We start from the raw sequence: 26540 nt of genomic DNA, 5'->3' as shown, positions 1-26540 counted from the left end.
TTGCTGTCTGAGAACTATGAATACGTCAAATGTATTAACGTGACTGGTGGCGCTGCCCCCCCCCATTGGCGCTGATTTGGACCAGAAGTGAGCAGGCAGGCTGTTTATTGAGGCTGCTGTTCAAACGATGACCACGCTAGCCCCCCATGGACTGAGGGGTCTTCTCTTTTCTCTTACGTTGTTACTACAGGCCCATTCAGCCAGATTTAAATGGACACAACCGCTCTGCGCCCTCGGTTCACAGCAGGGGGTCTGCACTCACTGCTTTCAGGCCGTGTAGACCGCAGGAGCAGCTGATCTGATGTCTCCTGCCAGGCCGAGGGAGAAAGGGAGGAGATGAGGTGCCCACCCCGTGCCATTGAGCTTCACTTATTTAGTGACCAAGCGCCAAAAAGCCCCTACAGATGTCACATGATGGAGCCTAATGGGGTGAGGTCCGCTTGCTTGGAGCTGTGGAGGGGGTGCCAGTCTAGCACAGGAGCCATTGTGGAATTGGCATTTTGTCTTTGGGGGCACAGGGACAACAAGGAACTTCACGTGGAACTAGGGGACATCAGCAGCACCAGCCTCTCTGCCACTGTGCCAGCCGTGTTTTGCGAATGTTTCATGTTGAATCACAGCTCACCGTGAAGAAGGCCATGAACTGGCACCTTGATGACATTCCTTCTGCGTCTGCCTGCCTGCTTTTATCGACACTGAGCTGACCGTGGAGGCAAAGTGGTCACCAGGCGTGCAGGTCCAGCAGGGCACTGGCACAGTGTTCACAACTGACTGGTTTAGTAGCCTGGCCATGCGTGTGCCCTGTGAAGAGCTGGCATCTTGGCCAGGGCTGCTGCCTGCTCCACAGCTGATGGACCTAAAATTGATTCTGCTCCCCTGTGATGGGGAGAACAATTTTGGGGAAAAAATAGCAATGCTGTTAAAACAAAGGGTGCCCTCGCATGTATGCTCATCCTGTGTGTTATAAAGGGCACTGCAGGGGCAACTGGAGGTGTGTGCATAAGTGGTGTGGGGGCACAGCAAAACGTTCAGATAAGCTGCTGGAGGCCCTCATGGCAGAACGTCCCACTGTGCTATCCCTACTGAGAAATGGGACGTCAAGTCTAAACGTTCACAGACCGCAAGGGGGCAGTGGGCACCAAACTGCTAAAGTAAGAAGGAGCCATGAGAGGGCTAAGCGGTGGGCCGGCCAGGGGAGACTTGGGCAGTAGAAGCTGCACTTTGTGTTTTGGTACCCCAACGTGTCAAAGGCAGTCCGGTGGGCTTCTCCTGCTCATCGCCCTGTTCATGATGCACCGCCACGATAATGAAAGGGTTAACAGAGCAGGCAGTGACTCTCCAAATGGCGAACCTCTGAAGGGGCAAGAAACGCCAGCGCTGACTCCCCTCGTCCATTAAGAAGACGTCGCTGAGCTCATCCTGTGGGCTGATGGCCTGGGAAGGGTTTGGCTAATCCAGGCGGGACGCCCCTCAGGCAGGGATTAGCTGATGATGGCCCCCACGTGTCGAGCCATATTGGCAGCACATTGTCCTCCATTTTTGAGACTAATTGGAGTAAATCAGCGTCATCAATAATTAAAGAGCTTGGCATGAGGGGTGGAAGCGGGTGGCGAGGCTTCTACTGCCCAGTAGGGGGTGCCAAAGTGTAGTGGGCTGAAAAAATGTCAAAAGGTCAGCCATGGAGGCCACAGGACCAGACAGGAAAGTATGTAAGAAAAGGCGCTATATCATAGAAGGCTTGATAAGAAAGGCACCATGTGAATTACAGACGGTAGATAGGAAAGGCACAATATGATAGATTGGTAGGCTGTAGGAGTGGTACTGAACAAGGAATACGTGATCGGAAAGGCACTATATAATAGAGAGAGAGAGAGAGATGAAAGGCGCTTTATAACAGAAAGACGGGTGGAGTGGCACTGCATTAATAAGGAAGGTGCAGTATAATACACTGGCAAAGAGCTGTGAAAGGCACTATATAATAGTGGGGTGGGTGGATAGGATTGCCACTATATACCGTAAATCACATCGATAGGAAAGGCAAAATATAAAAGGATGCAGCATATACTTTATAGAAATAGATATGAAAGGCACTATATATGAAAAGGCTCGATAGAAACAGAGAGGGGAGGATACACTGATAAGCGTATTGCCGCACCCACCACAGGACGAACCCCCTGGTTTGGGACCCGAGTGCAGCGGGTGACACCTCAGCACCACACTGGAACAGTGGGAGGTTTTTTTAAAACAATGGCTGGAGTGCCAGTCCTGCCACCAACCCCAAGTTTTCCCTACAAGATGCAGATTAATGTCAAGGGAAGGCAGGAGTCTCAATCCGAGCTGTCATGGATGGAAGGCGTCAGCGTCATCTCAGCACCACAGAGCATCTGCAGTAGATAGAAACCACACTAAATACATTGCATAGATAGGAAAGGCGCTATATAAGAGATAGACAGTTATAGATCTGAAAGGCACTATATACAGTAATTGACTGTAAATATGTAAGGCAGTTTAAAATAGAAAGACAGGTGCAGTGGCACTACATGAATGACATCGCTGTGAAAGGCACTATATAATAGATGGATAGACAGAGAGATCTGAGAGGCACTATATACCAGACAGAGGGATGGCAGTACATAAACATAGACAGACACAGATATGAAACGCAAGGCGCTATATGCTGGGCACATAACACCTGATGGGGTCTCCACAAGTGCAGGGCAGGCTGCCTTGATGTGCTTGGTGGTGACTTTGTCTGATGCCCACCTAGCCACCCACTGGCACAGGCATCTCTTTCATGCCATCATTTCTGCTATGCTATCCTGCCATCTTAAAGGAAGTGGACTGCGAGGCTGCGTCTCAATCTACCCCCTTCGGGCGCCTCCTCGTCTGAGATGGGGGGCTCCTCCACGCTCTACTGGCATTTCAGTGGTTTGAGAAGCCATTAGCCAGACCCCTTTTACTTCTGATTTAAAGTGAAAGCGGAGGACGAGGAGCCCATCTGCCCACCAGCCTGGTCGGCCGGCCACCCTCATTAAGGATGCCAGGCTCCTGTCACCTCTGCAGATCATTAAGGCTTTTAGCTGCGGCCGCAGTCCGCTCACATTTTCAGCTCAGCTGTTTGGAATTAAAACCAGGATAAAGGGATAAAAGGGTAATCCACCTGAAAAGAAGAGGGCATCGCCGGGGCCGCCGCACTTCTCAGGTCATCTTCTCATTTGTCGGCTGGGCCGGAGCAGTTGGCCTTAAGTAACAGTTTGGTGTCCCAAACCTCGCAGATGAGCGACTCAATCAGGCTTTAGCTGGCCACTCAAAGGCTTTGCTTTGATCCTCGGGGTCACGGCTTTGCTTTCGAGAGGCTGACCTGGGAGGCCATTCTGTGTGGCGCAGCTCTCTGGATTTACTGGAAGATCAGGCGCCGACCAGCAGCAGCAGCAGCAGCAGCATATGGCCGCAGATCAATGCCTGGCTGCTCCTGCACTCTTCCCTTCTCCTTGATTTGGTTTCAAGAACAAACCGCAAGGAAATTCAGTGAAGATTTACACGGAGTGGGCAGCAGTGGTTAAGGGTCTGGACCCCTGAGGACCCCCTTCTGGTTTGGAAAGCCCCCTAACATGACACTAGGCTTCCGTGTCATAAAGCGGACGTGATGTCAGGGTGGACACCAAATAATGATGACGTGGCGGGGTCTTTGATGATGCCGGCTAGGCAGCCCCCCCAAGTTCTCACAGTGGATGGCTGGTAGAAATGAGAAGGCCACCTTCATCACTTGACACCCTTGCAGTCTGCTGAGGGGGTGACAAATGAGGTGACCCACCATCCCACCTGTGTGACACACTGAGGCGGACCAGGGCCTGCACTCGTAGAGGCAGGATGGGAGTGTGGTGGACCCCCCATGTTTGATTAAATAAAATCAAATTAAAGAAAAGACCACCACCAGTGAGACAAAAAAGGAGGACACCAATCTATCTATCTATCTATCTATCTATCTATCTATCTATCTATCTATCTATATATAGTGCCTTTCATATTGGTCTCCAAATGATGAACCTCTGAAGGGGTCCAAATTGCTTTTATTTTTATTTTTTTTAACCTCTTCTTGTCCAAATTGCTTTTATCTTCTGACATCTGCGGTTTCCTACAAACTCGTCGCCGCGTAGACTTCGTTGCTGTGCCGCTCCAGCCGTGACTTGAGGCTTTTCTTCAGCTTTGTTCTGATTCTGAATCACCAAACGGAGCTTCCAGCGTTTCCAGTGCCGCCGATAACGGCTGGACGTTGCATTTGTCACTCGACCGCCTCTCTAAACAGATGCGCTTTATGCCGCTGTAATTCGTTTTATGGCCACAAGGTGTCACCTGAATCGACCATTTGAGCTTCTTGTCTCGGCCGCTCTCATTTCAGCGCTTTCTTCTTCTTCTTCTTAATAATAATAATAATAATAATAATAATAATAATAATTAATATCTGTGCTAATTTTCTTCTTAAAATGATGTTGTGTAAACATCAATCAATCCTTATGTCACAAATCACCTGTCATCATGGCCGAGGTTTTCAGGACTCCTATTATGGGATATCATCTGCTGTTGAGTTCTGCTCTGTCCTTGTCACATTTCTATTGTACTATTTTATTGTATTGAGGATTGCTTGTCTTCTGTTCTGTGTTTTGTGTTGTATTGACCCCTTTTTTTTGACACCCACTGCACGCCCAACCTACTTGGTAAGGGGTCTCTTTGAACTGCCTTTCCAGAGGTTTTTTTTCCATTTTTTCCCCATCAAGGGTCTTTTTTGTCTTTTTAGAGCGCTAAGGCTGGGGGGCTGTCAAGAGGCAGGGTATGTTAAAGCCCCCTGCGGCCCTCCTTGTGTGATTTGGGCTACACAAAGATAAGTTGTATTGTATTGTATTGTGACTGGCGTGTTAATGGCTTCCATGCCCAGCTCCTCAGGCGTGCAGGTCCTGCCCGATTCTGTTAAATTTGCAGATCAGACTTCTGCATGCCAGTGTGGAGTGGGGTTGCCTCATTTCAGCCCCATTTGCGCTCCTAGCAGGTGATGCCCGTCTTCTTCTTCTGCTTCTTCACGTTGCAAAACTCACTCAGGTGGCCGTGTTTATTGGAGGAAATTCAGCTCACAGGAAGAAAGTGGCACTAGTTTGAAGAGAATAAGAAAATGCCTTTGAACCAGCAAAGAATCAGATGGCACTGTGAGACTGGCACTGACCTACCACCCATGGCTGAGGCATTTCTTACGTTGATTTCCAGTTGAGAGTGACCACCACCATTGAGAACTGAATCTTTTGGTTAAATGAGATGGAAGCGACCCAAAGATCCCATTGAGTGTGGCAGATTGGAGTGGGTTGCTCTGCTCGTGTCCCGGGTGCCCACTTACCTGATGGCTGATGTGTTCTGACATCTCTGCGGGTACCTCGTGTGAAGAACCGTAATTTGGGTGCACTTGCCCTTTGTCTCCACTGGGGGTGCTCAAGTTTGTTTTATTGAGGACTTTGAGGATTCTGCAGATGCCAATTAGGTCGACACGCTGCCATCTCTGCTCACGGCTAACAGAACTAAACATTAATGCAGTCTGAGGGCCCAAGATCCGGGTGCGTGGCACACTACAGCCTTGGAGGGGCACCATTTGCAATGCCCACTTAGAAACGTCAGCCTAACCAGTCTGTCTTTGGGGAGTGTGGTAGGAACGACTAGAGGAGACACAAGGAGAACACGCAAACTTCACACAACCAACAACCAGGTACAGGATTCAAAAGCAGGGGGCTCAGCTTGTCAGACCACCATGTCCTTGAATCAAAACGATGAGCCAAAGGAATCAAATCACAGCTTAATGGGACAAAGAAAGACGAAGAGCAGAGAGGGCTGGGGTGACCTGTGGACTAGCAGGGGTCTCAAGGGTCCTGGTGAAGTTAAACGTATGCAGTCCGCCAGACACAAATCTAAAATGTGGCAGAATTGTATTTTCATGTTGGCTCCTACCCACGCCCGCCTCTTACTGGTTGAAAGCCAGTTATTACACCCCGCCCATGGACCTGACTCCGCTCAGCCTAACTGCCTGTTTGTGACATGCTCCACCCTAGCCCCACCTCCTCCTCAATGACAGACAGTTTTCACACACCGCCCATGGACCTGACTCCGCCCAGCCTGATTATCTATTCTCATTTGCTTCTCCCACCCCGCCTCTTACTTGTTGATAAGCAGTTATCTCGCCCCACCCCTGCCTGTGACTCCGCCCAGTCTAGGTGTCTATTCCGCCTTGCTCCTCCCCAGCCCTGCCTTTCTCTGGCTTTGTCCCCTTCACTGTGTCACCGGTCCCCGCTTTCGCTGACACCGCTGATGCTTTGCACTCCCCGTCCTCCTGTCGAGGTGTCCATGTTGCTGTTCTGTCACTCAGTTCCACATCGCGCCGCCCGACATGAACAACTACGGAGCGACTGACCATACAGCTCTTCGTGGACCTTCTAGGTGACACCAGGCAGCCTCTGCCATCGTAAGACCCACAGCTCTGACCATTTTATTATTTTGTGACGGCCATCTTGATGTATTTGCCCCTCTTCTGCCTTTTGCCTTCGCCCTGCCATCCTGATTTTACAGCAGGCTGTTGCCCCCGTGTGACGTTGACCTGCACAGGTTCAGCTGTGGTGTCAGTTCTGCTGTGCTTGACGGCCCAGGGTCACCTGTACAGCTGGTCTGATGGCTTTGGTCATAGTTTCTCTGCGCACTTGAGGGACAATGAGGGACAACGAGGGACGGTGACCTAATGGTGTGGAGGTGACATGCGTTGTCAACTGTCATTCGAGATCTGAGCAACTGAAGCCAACTCCGAGTGACGAGGCCGTCACCTGAGGACACCCAGTATAGAGCTGAGCTGAGCTGGACAAACTGGTGACGTCCCACCTGAGCGGTCCAGGGGGTTTGCGCTGCTTTGTGGCCGCTGCACGGCAGTGGTCTTCAGGTCAGCTTGTCCTCTCCTTTCTGACCACCCTGTCTCTAACCAGGTGACTCCCTTTCTTTTGCAGAGCTGACTGCTCAATTGAAATCTGGTGGGCTTCAGGAAGAACCACCATACCGGGACCACTCTTCTCACTGTGGTGCCAACTGGCTATGGGTTGCCTAGATGTCACCTGTCCTCGTCCTTCCTGACATGGCAAACCAGCAGATCCCCCTTATCACCCCCTCTGACATCAGCAGGACTAGGAATGCCCTCTGGGGGGTCTGAGTTGTACCTCTTGGGCAAGGGCGGAGGACCCCCTTGGATTAGCGCTCCCTGTACTCCTCCTCCTCCTCACCCTGTCCTCTGGTTGCTCTGCTGATGATGCTCAGCTGTAGCTGCCATTCCCCCCAGAGGAGCCCACACTTCCAGCTCACGTCTCTCTGATGAAGGAACAGCAATGGCAGCTCAACCTGGAAATCTGCCCGCCTATTCCTCAGCCCATCTCTGCTCAGCCTGGCTCACTGTCACCTACAGCCCACCTTGTGGTGGTGATTAATGAGCAGCTGTCCTTCACGGACCACATGGCTATGGTCTCTCGGCCTTGCAGACCCCCTCAAGGTGCAGACGTTGGTGGTGTCACATCTGGGCTGCTGCAGTTCTCCGCATGTGTCACCCAGACATTGCGGATGAGGCGGGCACACGTCACTCCTCTCTTCAGATGGCATCATGTGTTAAGTTCTGATCCTACTGGGTACTCGGAGGCTCAGCACCTATGCATGTGGGGACACTTGGGAGGTCCTCTGCTCCTTCTCGGCCACCGGTGGTGTCACCTCTGTGTGCCATCGATCTCAGTGCAGCTCCTGGCTGGTGGGATGAGCTGCCCACCTTCATCTCCCTCAGTGTGCTTAAGGAGTGTTTGGAGACCCCCTTGTTCGGCGAGTATCTGCCTAACTGGCGATGGATTTCTAAAGATCTCATAAGTCGTGTGTGGAAGTGTAACTCGCTTGTGATGGTCACTTTTGTCACACTTGTCCCCCAACAGACCCTCAGACTGATGGCCACTCCACTGACCTCTTTTGCTTTAAAGCATCTGCTGGGTGACGTAAGGATGGCACCGGTGGGTGTCGATCAGGACACACAAGTGACAATGTCACTGCAGTCGGCTCACGTGACAATAAGGACCCCCAAGGACCTTTGGATTTCACACACAATGACGAGGCGCGGATTCACTTGATACAATATCTTTATTTTATTAAAAAAAAATGTCTAAGAGTGTGCTTCTCTAAAGTGAGCAGAACATGAAGGTCGATCAGCGAATTGGCGTTGAGTTCCTTCGCCATCACATCATTAAGACGAGACACCGAACAGGACGACAGCACATTCACTGGGATTCGTCCCCAAACGTAAGAAACGGTCCAAACACAAAGAGGCGACGCGGCTTCTTCATCGGCAGGTGGCCACGGTGACATCGAGAGCCTCAAGACGGCGACGAGCGCACGGGGAGAACAAACAAAGAGAGCCCCCCGAAATGAAGAAAGACGTAAAACAGGAGTGAAGACGACAAACTGAAACAGACACAAGTGCTATGGCTTTGGAGGTGTCCTTACACGACACGCACACGGAGAAGGCGGAGGCAGACCACCCGCCCGCCCATTCACACGGGGCTCGTCACGGTACACACGACACGACACTAAAGTCCTTAAAATGACGCCAGGAATGCGGGCAGGCGCCACCCGGGAGGCTGTTGGGTTTCACTCCAGCTGAGCTTTCACAATCCGGAATTCCGTCCTTCTGTTTCCTGAGCCCACCTGGGAGCCAGCGGAGTGACCAGTGCGCCTCAAGATGGACGGCTGGGGGATGTGGCTGGTGGGCAAAGTCAGGGATGGACTGGCCTGGCATTTGAGCCTGGCAGCTCTGAGCACCACTGGCCTGCCTTTTCTGTGCGCTCCTAGGCTGTAAACGGGGGGTCCCACATTTCCCCAAATGATTTTTGGCAGTGGAAGTGAAAGCGCTGGCCAGTTTGGATGGTGACTCAAAGTCAATTTCAAGCGGATTCCCAGAATTTCTGTTAGGGAAAATTTGGCAGCTCGACTTGTGTTTCCTTAAGAGCTTGGACTCCAAAACTGAAGCCTTTCATTCTATTTTATATAGCGCCTTTCACATCTATCTATCTATCTATCTATCTATCTATCTATCTATCTATCTATCTATCTATCATATCTATCTATCTATCTTTTCACATCTATCTATCTATCTATCTATCTATCTTTCATCTATCTATCTATCTATCTATCTATCTATATATAGCCTTTCACATCTATCTATCTATCTATCTTTCATCTATCTATCTATCTATCTGTCTATCTATCTATCTATCATCTATCTATCTATCATATCACCTTTCATCATCTATCTATCTATCTATCTATCTATCTATCTATCTATCTATCTATCTATCATATAGCGCCTTTCACATCTATCACTAATCATAGTGCCAGACAGTTGTGATGTGTTGCTTGTTGATTAGTCCATACAGGGTAGAATAATAAGTAGCCCATAATCTAATGTAGCCCCACCCAGTCTCATGCCACTCAAGGTTCTAACTCCACCCATCCACTCAATCAGCTAGTCCCGCCCCACCAGCTACCACTCAAACGTCTAGCCCCGCCCATCCTACTGTACTGTTAACTCCTCGTTCTGCTCTTCCTATTCCTCCTCCTCTTCCTCCTTAGTATTTTACCTGTCAGGCGTGTCCTGAGGTTTCCAGGCAGGTTTGTTCTACTCAGTAATCACGATGCTGCAGAGTGCTGACAGTTTACCTGTTGATTAGAATGTGCAAGTGACAATTTCAGAGGACTCTGTGGATGGGACAATAATGACCTCCCACATCTATTTATTATATAGTGCCTTTTATCTCTCTCACTAATCCTGGTGTTAAAGAGTGGCAAAGTGTTACATAGTGATTGGCACATGTAAGTAAAAATATTTGGATTCTGTGCTTGGGACAATAAGGACCCTACAAAGCTTTCATATAGTGCCTTTCACATCTATCTATCCATCTGTCTAATCCAGCCAATAATACCAATTCTATCTATCTATCTATCTATTAAAGAGTAACTTTCACACCCATCCATCCATCTCCTAATTTTATAGTGCCTTTCATCTCTCTCCATTACTAATCGGAGCACCCAGAGCTGCGTGCGCTGTGTAACGTGCCGATTCGCTCCACTCTGCTCTGTGCGTGTGACGTGTCGTTTTGCTCGTACTGTGCTTGTATTCAGATGCACTTGCTTGCATTTCTTTTGTTTTCCAAGTGGAGCTCAGGCAGGTGAAGTGACCTGCTCAGGGCACACATTGGTGTCAGCAGTGGGATTTGAATCTTCAATCTCAAGTCCAAGCCATAACCCCTACACCGCACTACATCTTCCGTGTTGATTAGCACATGCAGTGACATTGGTGACATATGCAGTCATTCGCGAAGTTAAAGTGACGCCCTTCTTAAGGTTTGTACACAGAGGGGCACCGTTTAGGTAACTCAAGGGTACACTATACAAACACCGAGGGGGTACCAATCCCCTTGGTTATCGAAGTCTGATAATACTGTCTGCACATTGTCACTTGAGGGGCGCAATTTACTCAGAAGGGTGCCTTTTACGTTACTTAACACAGAGGGGGGACCCCAGTAGTACAAACTGCCCACTATGAACACCGAGGGGCTCCGTCTAAGGGACTCCCAATGGACTTTGATATGCAACTAAGAATTTCTCTGGACACTCCAGTGTTTTCACACACTCTATAAACTTATTATATAGCGCCTTTTGCAGCATCTGTCACTTATCATAGGGATGAAGAGTGGCAAGGGGTGGCACAGCGAATGGCAAATGCAAGTAAGAATTTCCTCACAGTCTGCAGATGCAATAAGGACCCTATGAAGTTTTTCCACTGCACCTTTCACATCTGTCTATCTGTTATATAGTGCCTTTCATATCGTTTTATTACTAATCATAACACCGCCGAGTTGCAATGTGCTACATGACCATCAGCTTGTGCACCGTCTTTGTGTGTGGAACAGCGAGAGCCCCATAAATGTATAACAGAGCACCTTACTTCTCTATCACTGGCATCTCCACACATGACGATTAGGACCCCACATACCCCATCTACCCACACCTAACTGGCTGCCACTCAAGCACTTGCCACGCCCACAGAACTGGTATTTAAAGACACAGTCCTGCCTACCCAGCTGCCACTCAGTCATCTAGCCTCACCCACCAGACCGCCACTCTGTCATTCAGCCCCACCCACCAGGCTGCCACTCTGTCATTCAGCCCCACCCACCAGACCGCCACTCTGTCATTCAGCCCCACCCACCAGACCACCACTCTGTCTTTTAGCCCCACCCACCAGAGCGCCACTCAGTCATTTAAACCCCACCCTGCCCTCATTATTTCCCTGCACTTTATGCTCTGAGATTTTCCAGACGTGACCTAAGGACGGTGGCAGCAGGTGAGTGGTGACGTGCTGCATGTTGATTAGTGCAGCCCCTCTACACTCGGGCCAGTAAGGGGCTTCTAAACCTGCTAAACGCTATGAGATCAGTTTTCCGTGTTAGCGTGGAGGTTTCTTTGTGCCGAATGGCGGCTCCCATTCGTATCTAAACTGGGGGCCAAAGCGTTAAATAGCCAAGTGTGACCTTTAAAAATGGCAAATTGTGCAGAATAAGAGAACGTCCGTAACAATGTGACCGCCAGACCCCGGGCCAGTCTCGGTCCCTCCAGCCACACCTCACAGCCGTCTAATTTGGCAGCCGTCTTGAGGAGCCCCTCAAAGTGTCCATTCACCAGTCATGGCGCTCAAAGCCCCCGGATGTGACCTGTGACCTGTGTCCATGGTGGCCTCCACGCTGGGTCACAGTCTGTCTCCTGAGGACACCGAAGGGGGTCCCATTTAGTGGTCCGCTTTGTCTCTATCCTATGGGGGGTTTCAAGGAGTGGGACACTGCTGGGAGCCGACTGGACACCATACTCCGTGTCCCTAGAGCCTCCTCATCTTCACAATGTGAGCTTGGGGGCTTTTAGATCCTCTTGGAGGTGGGCCGTCCGAATAAAGACAAAGACCACAAAGAAGTCATCCACTGGTCATCCATCAAATGGCTGCCATTGGCACAACATTGCCACACGGTCCCTGGAGTCGGCGCTCTTGTCTATTCGGTGACATTACCCTGCACTGCTGGAATGACATCCAAGTCCCCTCCGCCTCGGGCTGCCCACCCTTGATGTAAACAATAGGTGATATGTGATAAACGTCCCACCTCCCAAAACTGGAGTGGCAGGAAGCCACAAAGCGCAGTAGGAGTGCATGGTTAGGGGGAGGCCGCTGCCCGCCGGCACGTTTAAAGCTTAAGACCACCTCATCAGACCCTTTGAGCTGAAGATACTGAAGAATTACGTAATGTGAAGATCACGGCGTCCCCCAAGTGACCTGCAGGTGACCAAGGAGCCTCTTCAAACTCTACGGTGGCTCCGCTGGTCCTTCATAAGCTGTTCAGGAGGGGGCGCCATTCCTGGGCTTTCATTCCTTCACTCGTTTCCAGTTTACCAGATCTTACCAGGCTGGGAGTCATTGGTCACTACTGGTGGTGGGGGGGGGGATTGAGGACCACCGTTTAAGTAGTTTGATTCTTTTGTGCTTGGAAGGTGACAGCCGAACTGAACTCCAGTGTCCTTAAGAGCTGAGGTGTGGTGGAGCCGGAGGTTCAAACTGCCATTGACTTCCTGTCATAAACTCATCTCGCCGGAGTCCCTCGAGGATTGTGTGAAAAATGACAACGTGGCAGGAAAGTTCAGAGACCATCTCGTTAAGAATGTCCCCAAAAAATAGGAACGCCTGGGCCAGCTCTTCACATTGGCTGTAGGCCTTGGGCATTACCAGCAGGGGGCGCTCTTCACCGTAACGAGTCGTTCCACACGCCGCGAGTTCCAAGTCGACTGGACCACTGACTGCAGGGGGGCCCATGATTTTGGACAAAGTGGTCTGACCTGGCGGGGTACAAACCTCAACTTAACTTGCTGCATCCCTCAGTGTGGTAATCATCAGCTTTAAAGGGGGCCGATGACCAGTGGAGTCTCCGTCGATAAACGCTGTCGTAGACCTCGGGCCACGATGAGGATTTTAGGTCTTTCCTTAGCCTTTCCGGTGCCCGCTTGGCATTCCACTTGTTCAGCGGTGCCACCCCTTAGCGCCCATCTGCTCAGACCACCAAAGAGTCAGCTGTTCACTGGTGACGAATGACGCTAAACTACCCAACACCCCCCCGTCCCCCCAAATGTCCCAGTTCTGCATCCCCTCAAGTGGTAAACTGGCCTCTCCACTCGGCCACGTGTGGCTCTTTTATGTCATTGTCACCATAAATCAGGTCCAGAAGGAACCGTCGTTCACTCAGTGTGTTTGTCTATCGCCGGCTCCCCTGTACAGGCAGAGCCACTTTGGACTCCCACAATGGAGTTCGATTACCCAACCCCTGCCCACCCCTCCCTGTCCCCCTCCGCGGTGATGGCACGGCTCCCGTCCCGGCTCTACTCGGCCTTGCCAGCGGCTTTTCGGCTCTTGTGCACGTAGGCCTCGAAGAAGAACTGACAGAAGAGCACAAAGTAGCTGAGATACATGAGTGAGGACCAGATGATGTTCTGGACATGGGACGGGCACTGCCCTTGCTGCATCCAGGAAAAGACCAGGTAGTTGACCACACAGCCCACCAGCATCTGGGTGATCTGAGTCAGAGTGATGAACATGGCGAACTTGCGGGAGACGCGGAAGCCAGCAGCCCGCAAGGCGTAGTAAGAGTACATGACGGCGTGCACCAAGTAGTTCATGGTCATGAACCAGCCGCCGCCCGCCACCATGTCCTTGTAGGAGTACCAGGAGTAGAGCAGCACCGTGATGTGGTGGTACCAGTGCAGAAAGATGAGCTTCTGTTTCCGAAGAATAATGAAGATGGTGTCTCCTGTGTCGAGACAAAGAAACAGGGAGGACAAAGGCATTAGTGTTAGGCAGAGGGCCACCGAGACAGAGAGGGGCACACACCCAGTAGGCACCAGCTGGCAAGGCCCAGGAAATGTCAATCTAGGCATACTCATGACACTCGCCAGGATGTCGGGTGCCCAGAAAACGAGGACCCCGTAACTGGGCTGGGGACCAGACAGCAGACCACTGGGCACTCGGGGACCACTGCTCTCTCTCATCATGCCATCTGGGGCTGGCAGTTACCATGGGCATGTGGTGGGTCACACAGGGGATGGATGGATGGACCTCTAGGGGGACAGTTGGCGAGGGCACATATGTAAATGTATGGTGACAATATCAGTATATAGAAATACATCTGTTTATGAAACACGTGGACCACCGAATATGAACGTACTGTCATAGACGACACACATTGGCTGGCATCAGGGCCAGGGTGGAGGGGCGGGCATCCCGACCGGTTTTGCTTGTTGTACCTTTCCTGGTGGGGGGTCTTTATAATGGAAGGACAGAGGAAGACGACCACCAGGTGGCCTTATGTTCTCTGAGTGCGACGGGCGCACCCCACTGGCACAGCTCCTGTTCTGATACCTGCAAGGCTCTATGGGAGTTGTAGTTTGGCTGGGTGCCACTAGGGGGAGCTGTGGGGGGAGTGCAGGCTCCACTGCCTCAGAGAACGTCTGCCTGACCTGGCAGTGCCTCCAGATGGTAACCAGAAGTACTCCTGGGTTTGGGGAGTCAGAGGTGGGCGACACTCGCTGAGGAGGAGGAGGATAACAGGGACCGTATTTACATTGTGGAAGAAGAGGCAATCTGTACAATAAAAATATTTATTTAAATCTGGGATTGTTGAATGTACCGATCACAGCAGTAGCAACACCTGGTTGGGGTGCCAGTCCATCACTGGGTGGGCCAGTCCACCTAACTGGCAAGTCTCTGGACTGTGACGGGAAATACACACACAAGGAGAACATGCAAACTCCACACAGGGAACACCCAGAAGCCCAATGCCCGCAATGAGAGGCCGCAGCGCTGCCACTGCACCACCATGAGCTGTGGGCATAAATGAGTGGGTCCACAGAATAAAGGATCACCCTGGCAGCACTAAGGAGGAGACCACTGACCTCTTATTGGGGCACTTGCACATTTACACACACCCCACTTCCAGGTGCCAGGTTGGAGATGCCCAGTTATCTTGCATGCACATCTGGGAATGTGAAAGAAACACCGGAGTACCCAGAGGAATGGGGGGACAGGCAGACCCCTGGAGAACATGCAAACTGAGCAGGCACAACCTCTGAAGGCAAGCTGGCAGCTCTGACAGGCAGCAGTGCCAACCACTGTGGCACCCCAATGCTGAAATTCACAGACGTTAGGAGCAAGTGGTCACTAAACTGAAACAACGCTGCAGTGAAGACCTCCAGCTGGCAAGGACTACAGCGATGACGGGCAGCGGGCTTTGTGATCAAAGCTGAAAATGCAATGAAATCTACGAGAGAAATGAACATCTGAATAAGACACGAGGAGCAGATCCGGCCATCCATTGTCTAACCAGTTTAATCCAGTTCAGGGCTGCAGCGTCAGAGCCAATCCCGGCAGCAACGGGCAACGATTAACGTCACGGAGAAGAACCTCTGGCATGCGAGACACTTGTTAAGATAATGAAATGTGACAGTCGGGCCTGATGCCCCTGAGTCATTAGGAGTGAACTCACATGGCTTGGAGGAACATCCATATTGTGGAGAAGGAGACCAAGGAGCCACTCTGAGCAGCCAGGCCACTCATCTTGGGGACAGAAACCTCCAGGTGGGGACACCACAGCAGAGGAGCAGCGGGCCAAAAAAATCAAAAAGAGAAAATTCAAGGAAGGACAACGAGAGGAGGGGCACGACGTGATCTCCTGCAGACCCCCAAGGCCGGAAAGACCTCTTTGATTTATTGTCACGTAGAACCCTTCAAGTCACTGAGCTTCAAATTCTTAATGTCCATACTGGGCACACTCAGGTACACACGCGGGCTTAGGGCAGAAATGTTCAGACTTCTCAGGTGACGATGACTAAATGGCAAAGGAGGTTAACATGCCAGTCACGGCACTGGGGAGAAGTGACTCACATGTGCAAGTAGGAGCTTCATACGTGTGACAATAATGACACTGATTTACACAGAGAATACAATCTATCTATCTATCTATCTATCTATCTATCTATCTATCTATCTATCTATCTATTATATAGTGCCTTTCACCTATCTATCTATCTATCTATCTATCTATCTATCTATCTATCTATCTATCTATCTATCTATCTATATTATATAGTGCCTTTCACCTATCTATCTATCTATCTATCTATCTATCTATCTATCTATCTATCTATCTATCTATCTATCTATCTATCTATCTAATATGTACAGTAATTCATTTCCTTTGTATTATATAGCACCTATCCTTTACTGTGTATTATATTGGGCATTTCCCATCTTTTATTTACTGCCTGTAATATTTCACGTTTATTTCAAGATGCTTTGTAATTTCTTTCCTTTTCCGTGTATTTATAGCGCCTCTCACATCTATCTACCTGTGCTCCACTGTTGTTTTCCAGGGTGACTCCCACCAGACTCTACGTGACCCCCAGGGCTGCCACTCATGCAGATGAGGCTCTCATGTTGTGTTTCACTGTGCGATTCTGCAGAGTGCCCCCTTGTGGAGGCCTTGGACATGGTAAGTGTTAGCCTTTGCCTGAAACGATCAAAGCCACGGGTGACAGAAGTAAACCATTAAAGAGTAAAAGGCGTACAAAAACGAAGACCGCTGAGGCTGAGGGTGACAGTGCGGACCTCCTAAAGGGGTTACATTCTAATTGATGTTGGGGGGGTGAAATGATGAAAGCTATTTAGGTCCTGCCCAGCCCCCCTTACTGTACAGAATGCCATCTTCTGCCACACTAAATAAGAAAGAGCGAGCCCACCAGATGAGGCGCCACTTAGACCCCGAGCCTCGACCACGTCTGCCGTGACAGTCACATGACTTACCGAGCTCCGGGGCCTTACTGAGCACGAATGCGTACGCCCAGAATTTACTGACTGGTCCGTTGTAGAAGCTCTGGTCGCAGACCGATTGCTTCAGCCCTTTGGTCATCAGGATGTACACCATGTACCCTCCGGTCCGGACGGCACCAAAAATACTTGAAAAGAGAGACAAGAAGAAGCATTTCATTACTGATGAGGTGATGGCACCCTGGATGAAGACCAGCAGTGAGGATGATGAGGGGCGCCCTCTTCACACTTGCAGGACCAGCTTTGGCTTTGCAGGAAGCCTTAGTGGGAGACGACTGTCGTTGAGAACAGAAACATCAATCAAAAAAAAAAAACCAGCCCCGGCTCGAGGGCATCTTCTCATTGTGCCATCCAAACGACTCACACATCGTAAAGTGCAGACCACCGGCCCACCGGTCACAGCCGCTTACCTGGCATCAGCCTGGGATCTTCAGGCTTCACTGTGTGGCTCCCTCAGTCTGTCACTCAATGGCACTGATGCCAGCCTCCTCTGTGCCCCCCGCCACGCGGCTTTTGGCACTCTCACTGCATTTTTACTTTTTAATCATCCACTGTTGGAATTCTCCTTCATCCTCCAGTGCTGTCGCTTTGAATTATACTGAGAGTAGTAAAGAGCCTCCTGCCGACGTGCTTTGTGAAAGGCGCTATATACATTTGTCAATAACACGACTGAAATCACGTGGGATTAGTGCAGTCGTGGCGCTGCTGCTTTGCAGTAAGGGGGCTGAGGATTTGTTTCCCGGGTCCTCCCTGTGTGATGAGCACTTTGAGTAGTGAGAAATATAAAGAATTATTATTACCATTAATATTAAGTGAAATGATGTCTGCTAATGTGAAAGACGCTATAAACGGTGAGAGTCGGCTGACTGATTGTAATCTGGTGAAATTAGTAAGGCGCCCCCTGCTGGCGCACTTTGTTAAAGGCGCTGTCCACCATAAGGATTCATTGTAATCACCAGAGAAGTGAAATGGCGTCTGCTGCCGTTAAGGGCTCTGAACGCAATGAGGGTTGATTGCTGTCTAGTAAAACGAGATAAGAGGCTTCTGGCGATGCGCTCTGTGAAAGGCGCTATATACAATGGAGGCTGACTGATTGTCATCACGTGAAATGCCGTCTGCTGAAATACTGCACGCTATAAGGAGTCACTGAGTGTCTACTGCCAGTATACTTTGTGAAAGGCGCTATACAATTAGGGACTGATTTATAACGGGAGGAGTGAAGTTACCTCCCACTGATGTGCGGTGTGAAAGGCGCTATAAACGAGGAGAGCGAAATGAAGTGAATGAGCGAAATCTAATGACATTATTTCGGTGCCTCCTGCTGACGTGCTTTGTGAACGGCGCTATATACAATAACGTCCCGAAGCCCCCGTCGTTCCTCCGTGTTAACACCTGACGAGCGGCGGTGGATCTGATCGTTCATTTTAAAAAGCGAGAGTGTGACTTGTGTAAAAATAGACCCCCGCTCACAGAAGAAGCCCCCCATTGCAGTAGCAGGCGCCTATGAAGGGCTGACTGACTTCGACGTGAAGGCTCCACAGAGCCCGCCCTGAAGGTGGCGCCAGTCCATCCCCGGGGCACGAGCCTGGCAGACTGCCTGGGCACAGAACGCGTCGTCCGCTCGGCCGCCTCACTCAGGGTCTAATGTGCCACCATCTGGTGACCTGGCGTTGCAGCCAAACGTGCCGAGCTGATTCCGTCGACGGTGGCACGTGGCGTCGATCTGAATGTTAACGTCAACGAGAAATTCGAAAATGTCGACTGCGGAGGGCGCCAGCGTGACTCGCTTAAAAATAGACGGAGTGTTAAGGAAAGGCGAGAAAACGGGCGCCTCCACATCGAGCGACTTCAACTTCAAGGACACGAAATAAACGGCAGGAGCGCAGCCGGGGACACAAAGGGCACGTTGTACCCGAGGGCCTCATTCGGAGTCGTTCTGTGTTCACAATGAAGGGACATGTGTGGCGACAAAACCGCTTAGCGCGTGTTCAGATGGGCGGGGCATTACAGCAGGTCACCCGCGGGGGGCAGAGTGACTTTGAGGGGACCACTTTACATCCCTGAGGGGAAACCATCAGCCTGTGTTGGTCAACATCAACAGAAAAGACATGGAATGGCAGCTCGGGCTCAGGGACCCCGGGTCGAGGTCAGCGGGTGGGCGGCATGTCTTGAGGCATTCCAGCTAGCAGCTCCTACACTTCAGAGCCATTCATGTAAGGTCTGACATGGGAGGGATGATCACAGGGGGCACCTCAAAGGCAAACGCAAAAGAGAAGGAGCTGTGATGGCGTGACCACCCACTGCTGTCGCCCGAGTTCAAGTCTGTGCAGTAACTGGCATGCCCTTCAACCCTGGACTCTTGTAGTCTATTATAGCGCCTTTCACATCCAGCTGTGTATGAGTTGCTGTGCTTGTCTCTGTTTAGTGACTCTGCGGTGTGTCTATCGATCTACCTAACTTATGAAGTGCCACGTCTGTCTGTCTGTCTGTCTGTCCGTCTATTATATAGTGCCTTTCACTTCTCTCCTCTGCCCTAAATTCTTGTCTTTGTGGCACCAGAGAGCTCCACGTTGGTCAGACAGATTCTCACAATTGGACTGCTGTGGCTCGGCAATATGATCTGGTGGTCTGTCAGTAGTGTACCTTTGGTATCGATACCAGCACCCGGACCCCTGTACAGGGCAGTTCAAAGCAACTCTTACGCCTGCCTGCTTGGCACACTGTGCCATCTCACTGCACTCTGCACCGCTGCACTCTTGGTAGCATTCGGTGGGTTAAGCAATGGGGGGGGGGTCTCGATTGCCATTAGCCTGTGGTTTACGGAGTGTTGAGGGGGCACTGGGGGAGTTGAGTGGGATGCTGACATTTACTTCCTGGTAAGAAAGTCCCACATGTGGATTTTTTCAGAACTTTTCCAATACTGGTATGCCCTTCTATATAGCGCCTTTTTATCCGTGTATTAGATATGTGGAAGGCACTTTATAATATTTAAAAAGAGACACGTGATTACTTCACGCCCACAGATGTGGTGGGCACTTCATATTTGTCTGTGTAGAGCCTCTGCTCTTGGTTATATAGCGCCTTTCTCATGCCTACCTATGCTCTGAATAACTCTTTCCAAGCAGGCAATGGCAGGATACATCTGAGCGTGTGCTGATTGCGGCCCCTCGCCACGATGCCCCCCAGTGTGGCGTCCCAGAGCTCGCTGGCCTGCACGTAATGACGTCTCAGGGCGATTCTCGGTGATTCATCACATGTGAAGAACGTGGCGCTTCAGAGTTTGCCGGCTTCACGACTGCCTGCTTTTCATAACGCGGCCTGCTCTTGGCGGGACCTCCACAAGGCTGCGATCTGAGCCCCTCCGTCCGCTGGCGCTCATTAAGAAAGACGTCTGTGGGTCTACTGGACGCGTGTGTAGGAGCAGAAAACAGCAAGTCACAGCAGCCCCTGACTGCTTTGGGGGGCACACGGCTGAGGGTTTACAAAAGGGCAGTGCCGGCCTTTTGGTGGGATGGGGTGCACCTGCTATCTTGGGCCACCAGGGGGAGCTGTGGGTCACTATCAAGCATCCCAGCCCTGCTACTTGAAAGGCACCCCAAGGCGTGTAAAGTGGGACAGGAACAGGGGGTGAGCTCAGGGGGACGAGGGACCAGCCACCCCACCTGGGTCATTTAGGAGGGCAGCAGATTTGGATTTGTGTCCCTCCCAGTTTGCAGTTCATGGTCAGATCAAAGGTGACTAGAGAGCGCCCCCTGTTGTTGAGGTTAGCACATTTTAAATCTGCCTTTGGCTCAGATGATATTGCTGGTTTGTGTTTATTTAGACATTTTCATCTAAAGTGACCCCATAACGGCTAATGTGAGGTACGCGTCTGTCATTCAGAGTCACGTGGGGTGACAGCCAGCAGCAGGACCGGGGCAGATGGCCCAAAGCCTTCACCACTAGAGGGCAGCACTTGTGCCACTAAAATCACTCATTCACTCCATAAAATAGCCACGTGGGACAACGTCACATGTTCATAGTGAGGGACGCCATCTGGGGGTGCAGCCGTTACTGTAGATGAGGACCCAAGAGACGGCCTGGTGCTTTAAACTCCGCCACCACAGGCGCCTGACCGCGGACTGGCCAGTCTGAGATTGGTCTGAGACTGAAAGGGATGGACATCCATGAATGGCAGAGAAGGACAAAGAAACCGAGGACCCTAAAGTGGAAGGAGAAAGGCGGAGATCGGAAACTCACTGCCTCGGTCAAATTCAACCGCAGGGCGTCATCACCTTTTATAGGAGACAGGAGGACCAGCAAAGGTCAGCCCTGAACGGGTTAAATCACCGCAAGGCACTATATAGACAAGCCAAGAGAAATACCAAGAGAGATGTGCCATCTGCTGCATGACGGCAGACAGCGGGCTGTGAAAGGCACAGCTCTACAGACTGATAGGAAAGGCGCTATAAACAGTAATGTGCAGCTCCTCTCTGGCTCTGCATTACGCAGATCTTCTCTTTGTCTGTCTTTCTATCGTACGGCGGGCGCCCTTTACACCCGAACGTATAAAATAGCCCGATAGGTCCAGTATATAGCGCCCCTCCGGTTTCTGATGATGTGATCTTACTATCTGTCTGTGATGTCGTGCCCGTCAGAGTCAGCTGTTTCACGGTGCCCGCCTCTCTCTCTCTCTCATTTAGCGCCTGCCTTTCTGTCTTTTACTTACATAGATAGCTGTGACAGATAGGAAGGGCGCTATATAATAGACAGCTCTGAAGAACACCACGATAGTGCCTTGTCTGTTGTCTGTTCTTCAACGCTATCTGTCTTGCTATTCTGTAGTGCCTTTCAGAGCCAGCTGTTGCATATAGCGCCCCCTATCTGTCTTGCTATCATATAGCGCCTTTCCCAGCTGTCAGTCTTTTTAATATATTGGGCCTTGCACAGATATCTATCATATAAGTGTCTTTCAGAGCTGTGTGTCTACCGTATTATATAGTGCCTTTCCACTGCGCCCTATTCAGGTGACAGTCTGACTAATGCTACTCGTACCCGTTCTGGCTCATAGGGTGGGCTTGCCATGCTTGCCCTTATGTGGGCTCGAGGGTGGCAAGCCTACTTGGTGCCACACGGGGTCCTTTTAGTGGATTCTGGCATCGGCGTGGAGGTGACCTTTGGGTGGTGATATAAATGGCTGCCAGACAGCAGAGTGGGCAGAGGTACTCCAGTGAAGGGGGCAGCATGACGCCCGGGACTTAGCTGGGCATATACTGACCGCCGCCCGCGTTTGTGTTTCTAAGCCCATCAACTGGCACAGAAGCTCAGCACTCGGCCTGCGTCTTTACCTGAACACGGCGAGGCTCAGGGACCACAGCACCAGCGGTTTGCGCAGCTCAAATTTTTCCCTCTGCTTCATCAGGTGACGGCCACCAAATATGAAAGCGGCGTACAAAGCTGAGAACAAGAAGGATTTCTTCCTGCAACAAAGAGAGAGAAAGGAAAAGAAAAAGAGGCGAGGAGTTAGCATAAAAATTCAACGAGGTGGGAGGAATGAGACGCGGCTGTCTGGGGGTCTCACTGCCCGGCCCGGAGGACACAGCACAGTGACAGAGGACCACACCATGATACCCTCACTGGCCATATTGGCCTGCCCACCCATCACTGAGACCTCTTACACACACCTTCACTTTGACACTCGGCACTGAGAGAACACGAGGACTCCACACAGACCATGACAGGGGTGGGCATTTGAACCCAGGACCACAACATTGACCACCGTCCTCCTTGGACTTCAAAGAGCCCGACTTGAACAGAAACGTCCGATTTAATGAACTTGTGCGGAGTCTGCGGGAGCCGAACGCTGCCACAGGGGTCCGTGGCACCAGGGCTGTGGTTTGGTGGGCCGATAACTAACAAGAGGGTCTTGGAAATACACGTGTACCGCCTACTGCTAACCCTACCTGGGGGCGACTCCATGGTGGTCCACGGCCAGCCGCAGTTGGACTGAAGACCCTCAGCATGATGACCCGTCTCAGCTCAACTCATTACCAGACCTGCTTAATCCAATGATGGGTGCTGGGGGGCCTGAGCCTGTCCGGACCCCACTGAGCGTAAGCCAGCAGGGGGCACCAGTTCTACAGATGTGAAAATACGAAGGAAGTTTCAGATTTGGCTCCCTGGACTCGAATGTTGTTGAGCCCCTCAGACCCGCAGGTGGTCCGACAACTGATGGCTATGCAGCGAGTGTGTAAAAAGTGACCGTTAGAATTAGAAGAGGCGCTTCGGCCAGTCGGCCGCACCAGAACTCGACCTCTGAAGGTGCGTGGGGGGAGTCCTTGCTGAAGTCGCTCTTGGTGGTCCTCAGGCAGCCCAGTTGGGATTTCACCTCTCCGTGTTCTCGATGAAGAAGAAATCCTTTAAAGCAGCAGCCAGGACCTTCAGTCCTAAGTGTCTTCCTTCGTCGTTCTCAAGACTTCACTCCGGTCTCCCCCTCCATTCCTCCTCTTCCTCCTCCTCCTCACTCGCTCGTCCTTCACACTCCTCGGTCAGCGCAGCTCAACTCCTCGGGCCTTCCTCAAGTGCTGCTCTGTCTTTCAATATGGAGACCAAGTGCGGCCTCCCTCGACTTGTGCTGAACACAGCAGGGCGCTATATAACCAAACACCCAGCTGCTTATCTTAGTCACTTCTGGCCACTGTCAGGGGGTACTTAGTGACCGGCCCACCACGGCCTGCCGCTCCTCCTCCTCGCTACTCGAGTCTAACGTCAACGTTAATGGAAGAAAATGGAAAGCAGTCAGCAGGCCAGGCCTGTCCCCTCTCAGGTCCTCTATGTCACCGAGTCTGGTGTTCTTCATAGTGTCAGTCACCTCATCTGTGACAATTAACAACAGCACTGCCCCTGCTTGGACGCCACTTCTAATAAAGCTCTTCTCCCATAAGCCTTTGCTCCTGGTGCTTACAGGAAGCCCACGTTGGCCCCCTCCTTGTGTAGCACCTGTGCCCCCCAAATGCCAACTTCTTTCTGAAAATCAAGATCGGGCGTTTTATGTGCACTGCTTTGATTACTTTATGCTTGAGTGCCACCATTTTAGTCGAGCGCAGCCCCCCATCTGCGGCCTTTCTGAGGGTCCACTAACACTTCAGCTGGCCTCACGGGGGGCTCCATCTCCTCTTTAGCAGGTCCTTCCAGCTTTACTGGTCTGGCACTGCTTGGGTCAGCCTGGTCACCCACTTGTCGACACGTTGGCACACACGGGGACTTTGGCTGGGTGAGTGTGTGTGTTTGGAGTGTGTGTGTGTCTGCCTGTCTGTCTATTTATGTGTGGGTGTCTTTCTGTGTATGATGTCTGTCTTGGCGTGTGTGTGTGTTTGCCCTGCGATGGTGCCCAGTCCAAACAATTCGTCCTGGCAAACCAAAGAAAAACAATGGTGGGCCCTTCTGGCAGGAGTCCACCGTCACTTTTGTGATGTCCCCCACCGTCCATGCGCATGAAGAAGCCCCCCAGAGGTTTGTGTGAGCAGCGCCGTGGAGACGAGACCCTCAGGGTCTTCAGATATTAATTTGCATTTGTGTGTCATTAGAAAAGAGCAAAGCGGGGACTTCTGAGGAACGTCGAGTTATGGAGGAGGTTTGAATTTCATTGGAGCTCAGAAGGAGGCGCTGGTGTAGCACGAGTGTAGCACCGTCCAGACGCACAGCAGCCATCGTGGGATCGCACGACGACAAAAGGACGAGACCCCATTGACCAGCGACGTGGTGAGGGGATTGAAGTTACTGAAGAACAGAAACATACTGGTGGAAGTGGGAGAACTGGAACAAGAAAACGACAAGTGGGGTGTTGGGGAGGAGGTGGGACAGCCGGATCTTCACATCATCAGCTCAAGACACAGCAGAGCAGAGAGGTGGCCACTCAGCATCGGCGAACGGGGGGCTCCACCGGACATCCACAAGGGACCACCAGAGGGGCCACGTGAACTGAGGAGAGACCCTCCAAAATCAGGAAACGTCCACCTGTGAGCTCACTGACCCCACCGGACGCCAAGTCCACCCCTCGACAGTCCAGAGTGGTCTTCTTCTCGCCGAACCTCAAGGCGCACAAGGACGGGTGGACGATGGCAGAAGGTGCCAGCATTGGGGAGGCAGTTTGTCCATCGAAGAGCTAAAGAGTGTGACATGGAGGGGTGAAGCGCGGGGGGGCTTTGGGGTGTACAGAGTTGGTCACCTGGTCACAACGAGTGGAGTCCTTGATGCTGAACCGTCCAGGCAGATTGTCACTTAACAGGGAGGTGTGTCATCAGCCCCGACTTCACTGTCCCCAAACACAGAGAGGAGGCCACCGTTACCAACAGACAGAGGAGCAGCAGACAGCGTGGCCTCCACAGAGCCCTGATCTCCATGTCGGGGCGAGGTGACAGACAAACTGGGCCAACTGGACCGAGAGGCTGCTGGGCTCTTTGCCCGCTCGGGTCGTTTCTGTTATTTTTCATGTTGTTTTGTATTTTGTTAGCCAGGATATGCTTGTTTCTTTATAAAACGCTAAGGTCAGTCCATCTGTCACGTGATGACTTGTGAACCAATGGGACTAGAACCTCCATCTTGGTCTTGATTGAAAGCTCCTCACCTGATATGCTCTGCTAGTTCAAAAAGAGCTGAGGTGGGCCAAGCGGTCCTGTACTGGGGGGCTTGTTATATCAACGTGATGAGCAAACAAAGTGACGCAATTCAAAGAAAAAGAAAACCAACAACATCAGCTGAACGTTAAGCAAATCGCAGAGGCAGATGACCCCTAAACAGGAGGAGCGACATCTGCTAAGCGTCAAGAACGACAAAGACGGAGAAATGCATGTGGCGGGAGGACTGCAGGTTTCTTGTTATTTAATATTTGGGGGCCGTGTCTTTAAATTGGGGGTCCCAAAGACACAAGGAGGTGACAGGTGACACCCAGACATTTTGCAGCAAGCACCACCAAACTCCTCCTGGTGCCCATGAGTCTGAGTAACGACATTCGCGGTATCAGAATGAAGGGTCCCAAAGACGTGCCCCTCTGACTCGGACTTCAGCTGGCATCGTGGGCTGCTTTCTTCCATTTCACTTTGTCCCTGACTGTGATTTTTGTCTTTCCGTTCTCTCTGCCATTTTCTGTCTTTTGGAGAAGCCCAAGCTGTTGTGGCCGCCTGTCCTGTTGGTCATCGTGACTTCTTGATAATCTAATCGGCTGAGCTCATCTTCACCCAGGACCCCCATAACTGTGCCCATCTCCTACTCAGCTCAAGTGCTATGCAGGGTACGGGGTGTGACGATGCGGGTTCGGCTCCACGCTCCCATCTGCTATTTGGAAGCCCTTGAACCCAACACCGTCGATAACGTTACCGAGTGAGCTAAACAGTGAGACAACATTCGAGCAAGGGGGCCTAGTGCTTTTATTTCAAATCAGTCAACAGAAACAAAGTGTTCATAAAGTGCGGTGACTCCGAATCTTCAATAAAAAATCCAATAAAAGAAAAACGTGGAGGTTAAAACAATAAGAAGACCAACCCTTTAA

General features: G+C 51.2%; 1 protein-coding gene across 1 annotated transcript in view; it reads right to left on the bottom strand.

Annotated features, from left to right (window-relative positions):
• Positions 1-9347: 9347 nt before the first annotated feature.
• The window catches only part of elovl6 (ELOVL fatty acid elongase 6), a 38699-nt gene continuing 21506 nt past the window's right edge, over positions 9348-26540 (bottom strand). Inside the window, exons 2-4 of the mRNA XM_039759800.1 lie at positions 22342-22473; positions 16991-17142; positions 9348-13943 (exon numbers count right to left, since the gene is read on the bottom strand). Of these exons, the coding sequence (XP_039615734.1) occupies positions 13516-13943; positions 16991-17142; positions 22342-22473 (712 nt within the window). The 3' untranslated portion in view covers positions 9348-13515. The remainder of the gene's footprint in view (positions 13944-16990; positions 17143-22341; positions 22474-26540) is intronic.

Source organism: Polypterus senegalus, chromosome 7, assembly GCF_016835505.1.
Source record: "Polypterus senegalus isolate Bchr_013 chromosome 7, ASM1683550v1, whole genome shotgun sequence".
Lineage (NCBI taxonomy): Eukaryota > Metazoa > Chordata > Cladistia > Polypteriformes > Polypteridae > Polypterus > Polypterus senegalus.
Note: the sequence above shows the minus strand (reverse complement) of the source record. Positions and strands in the feature narration are given on the sequence as shown.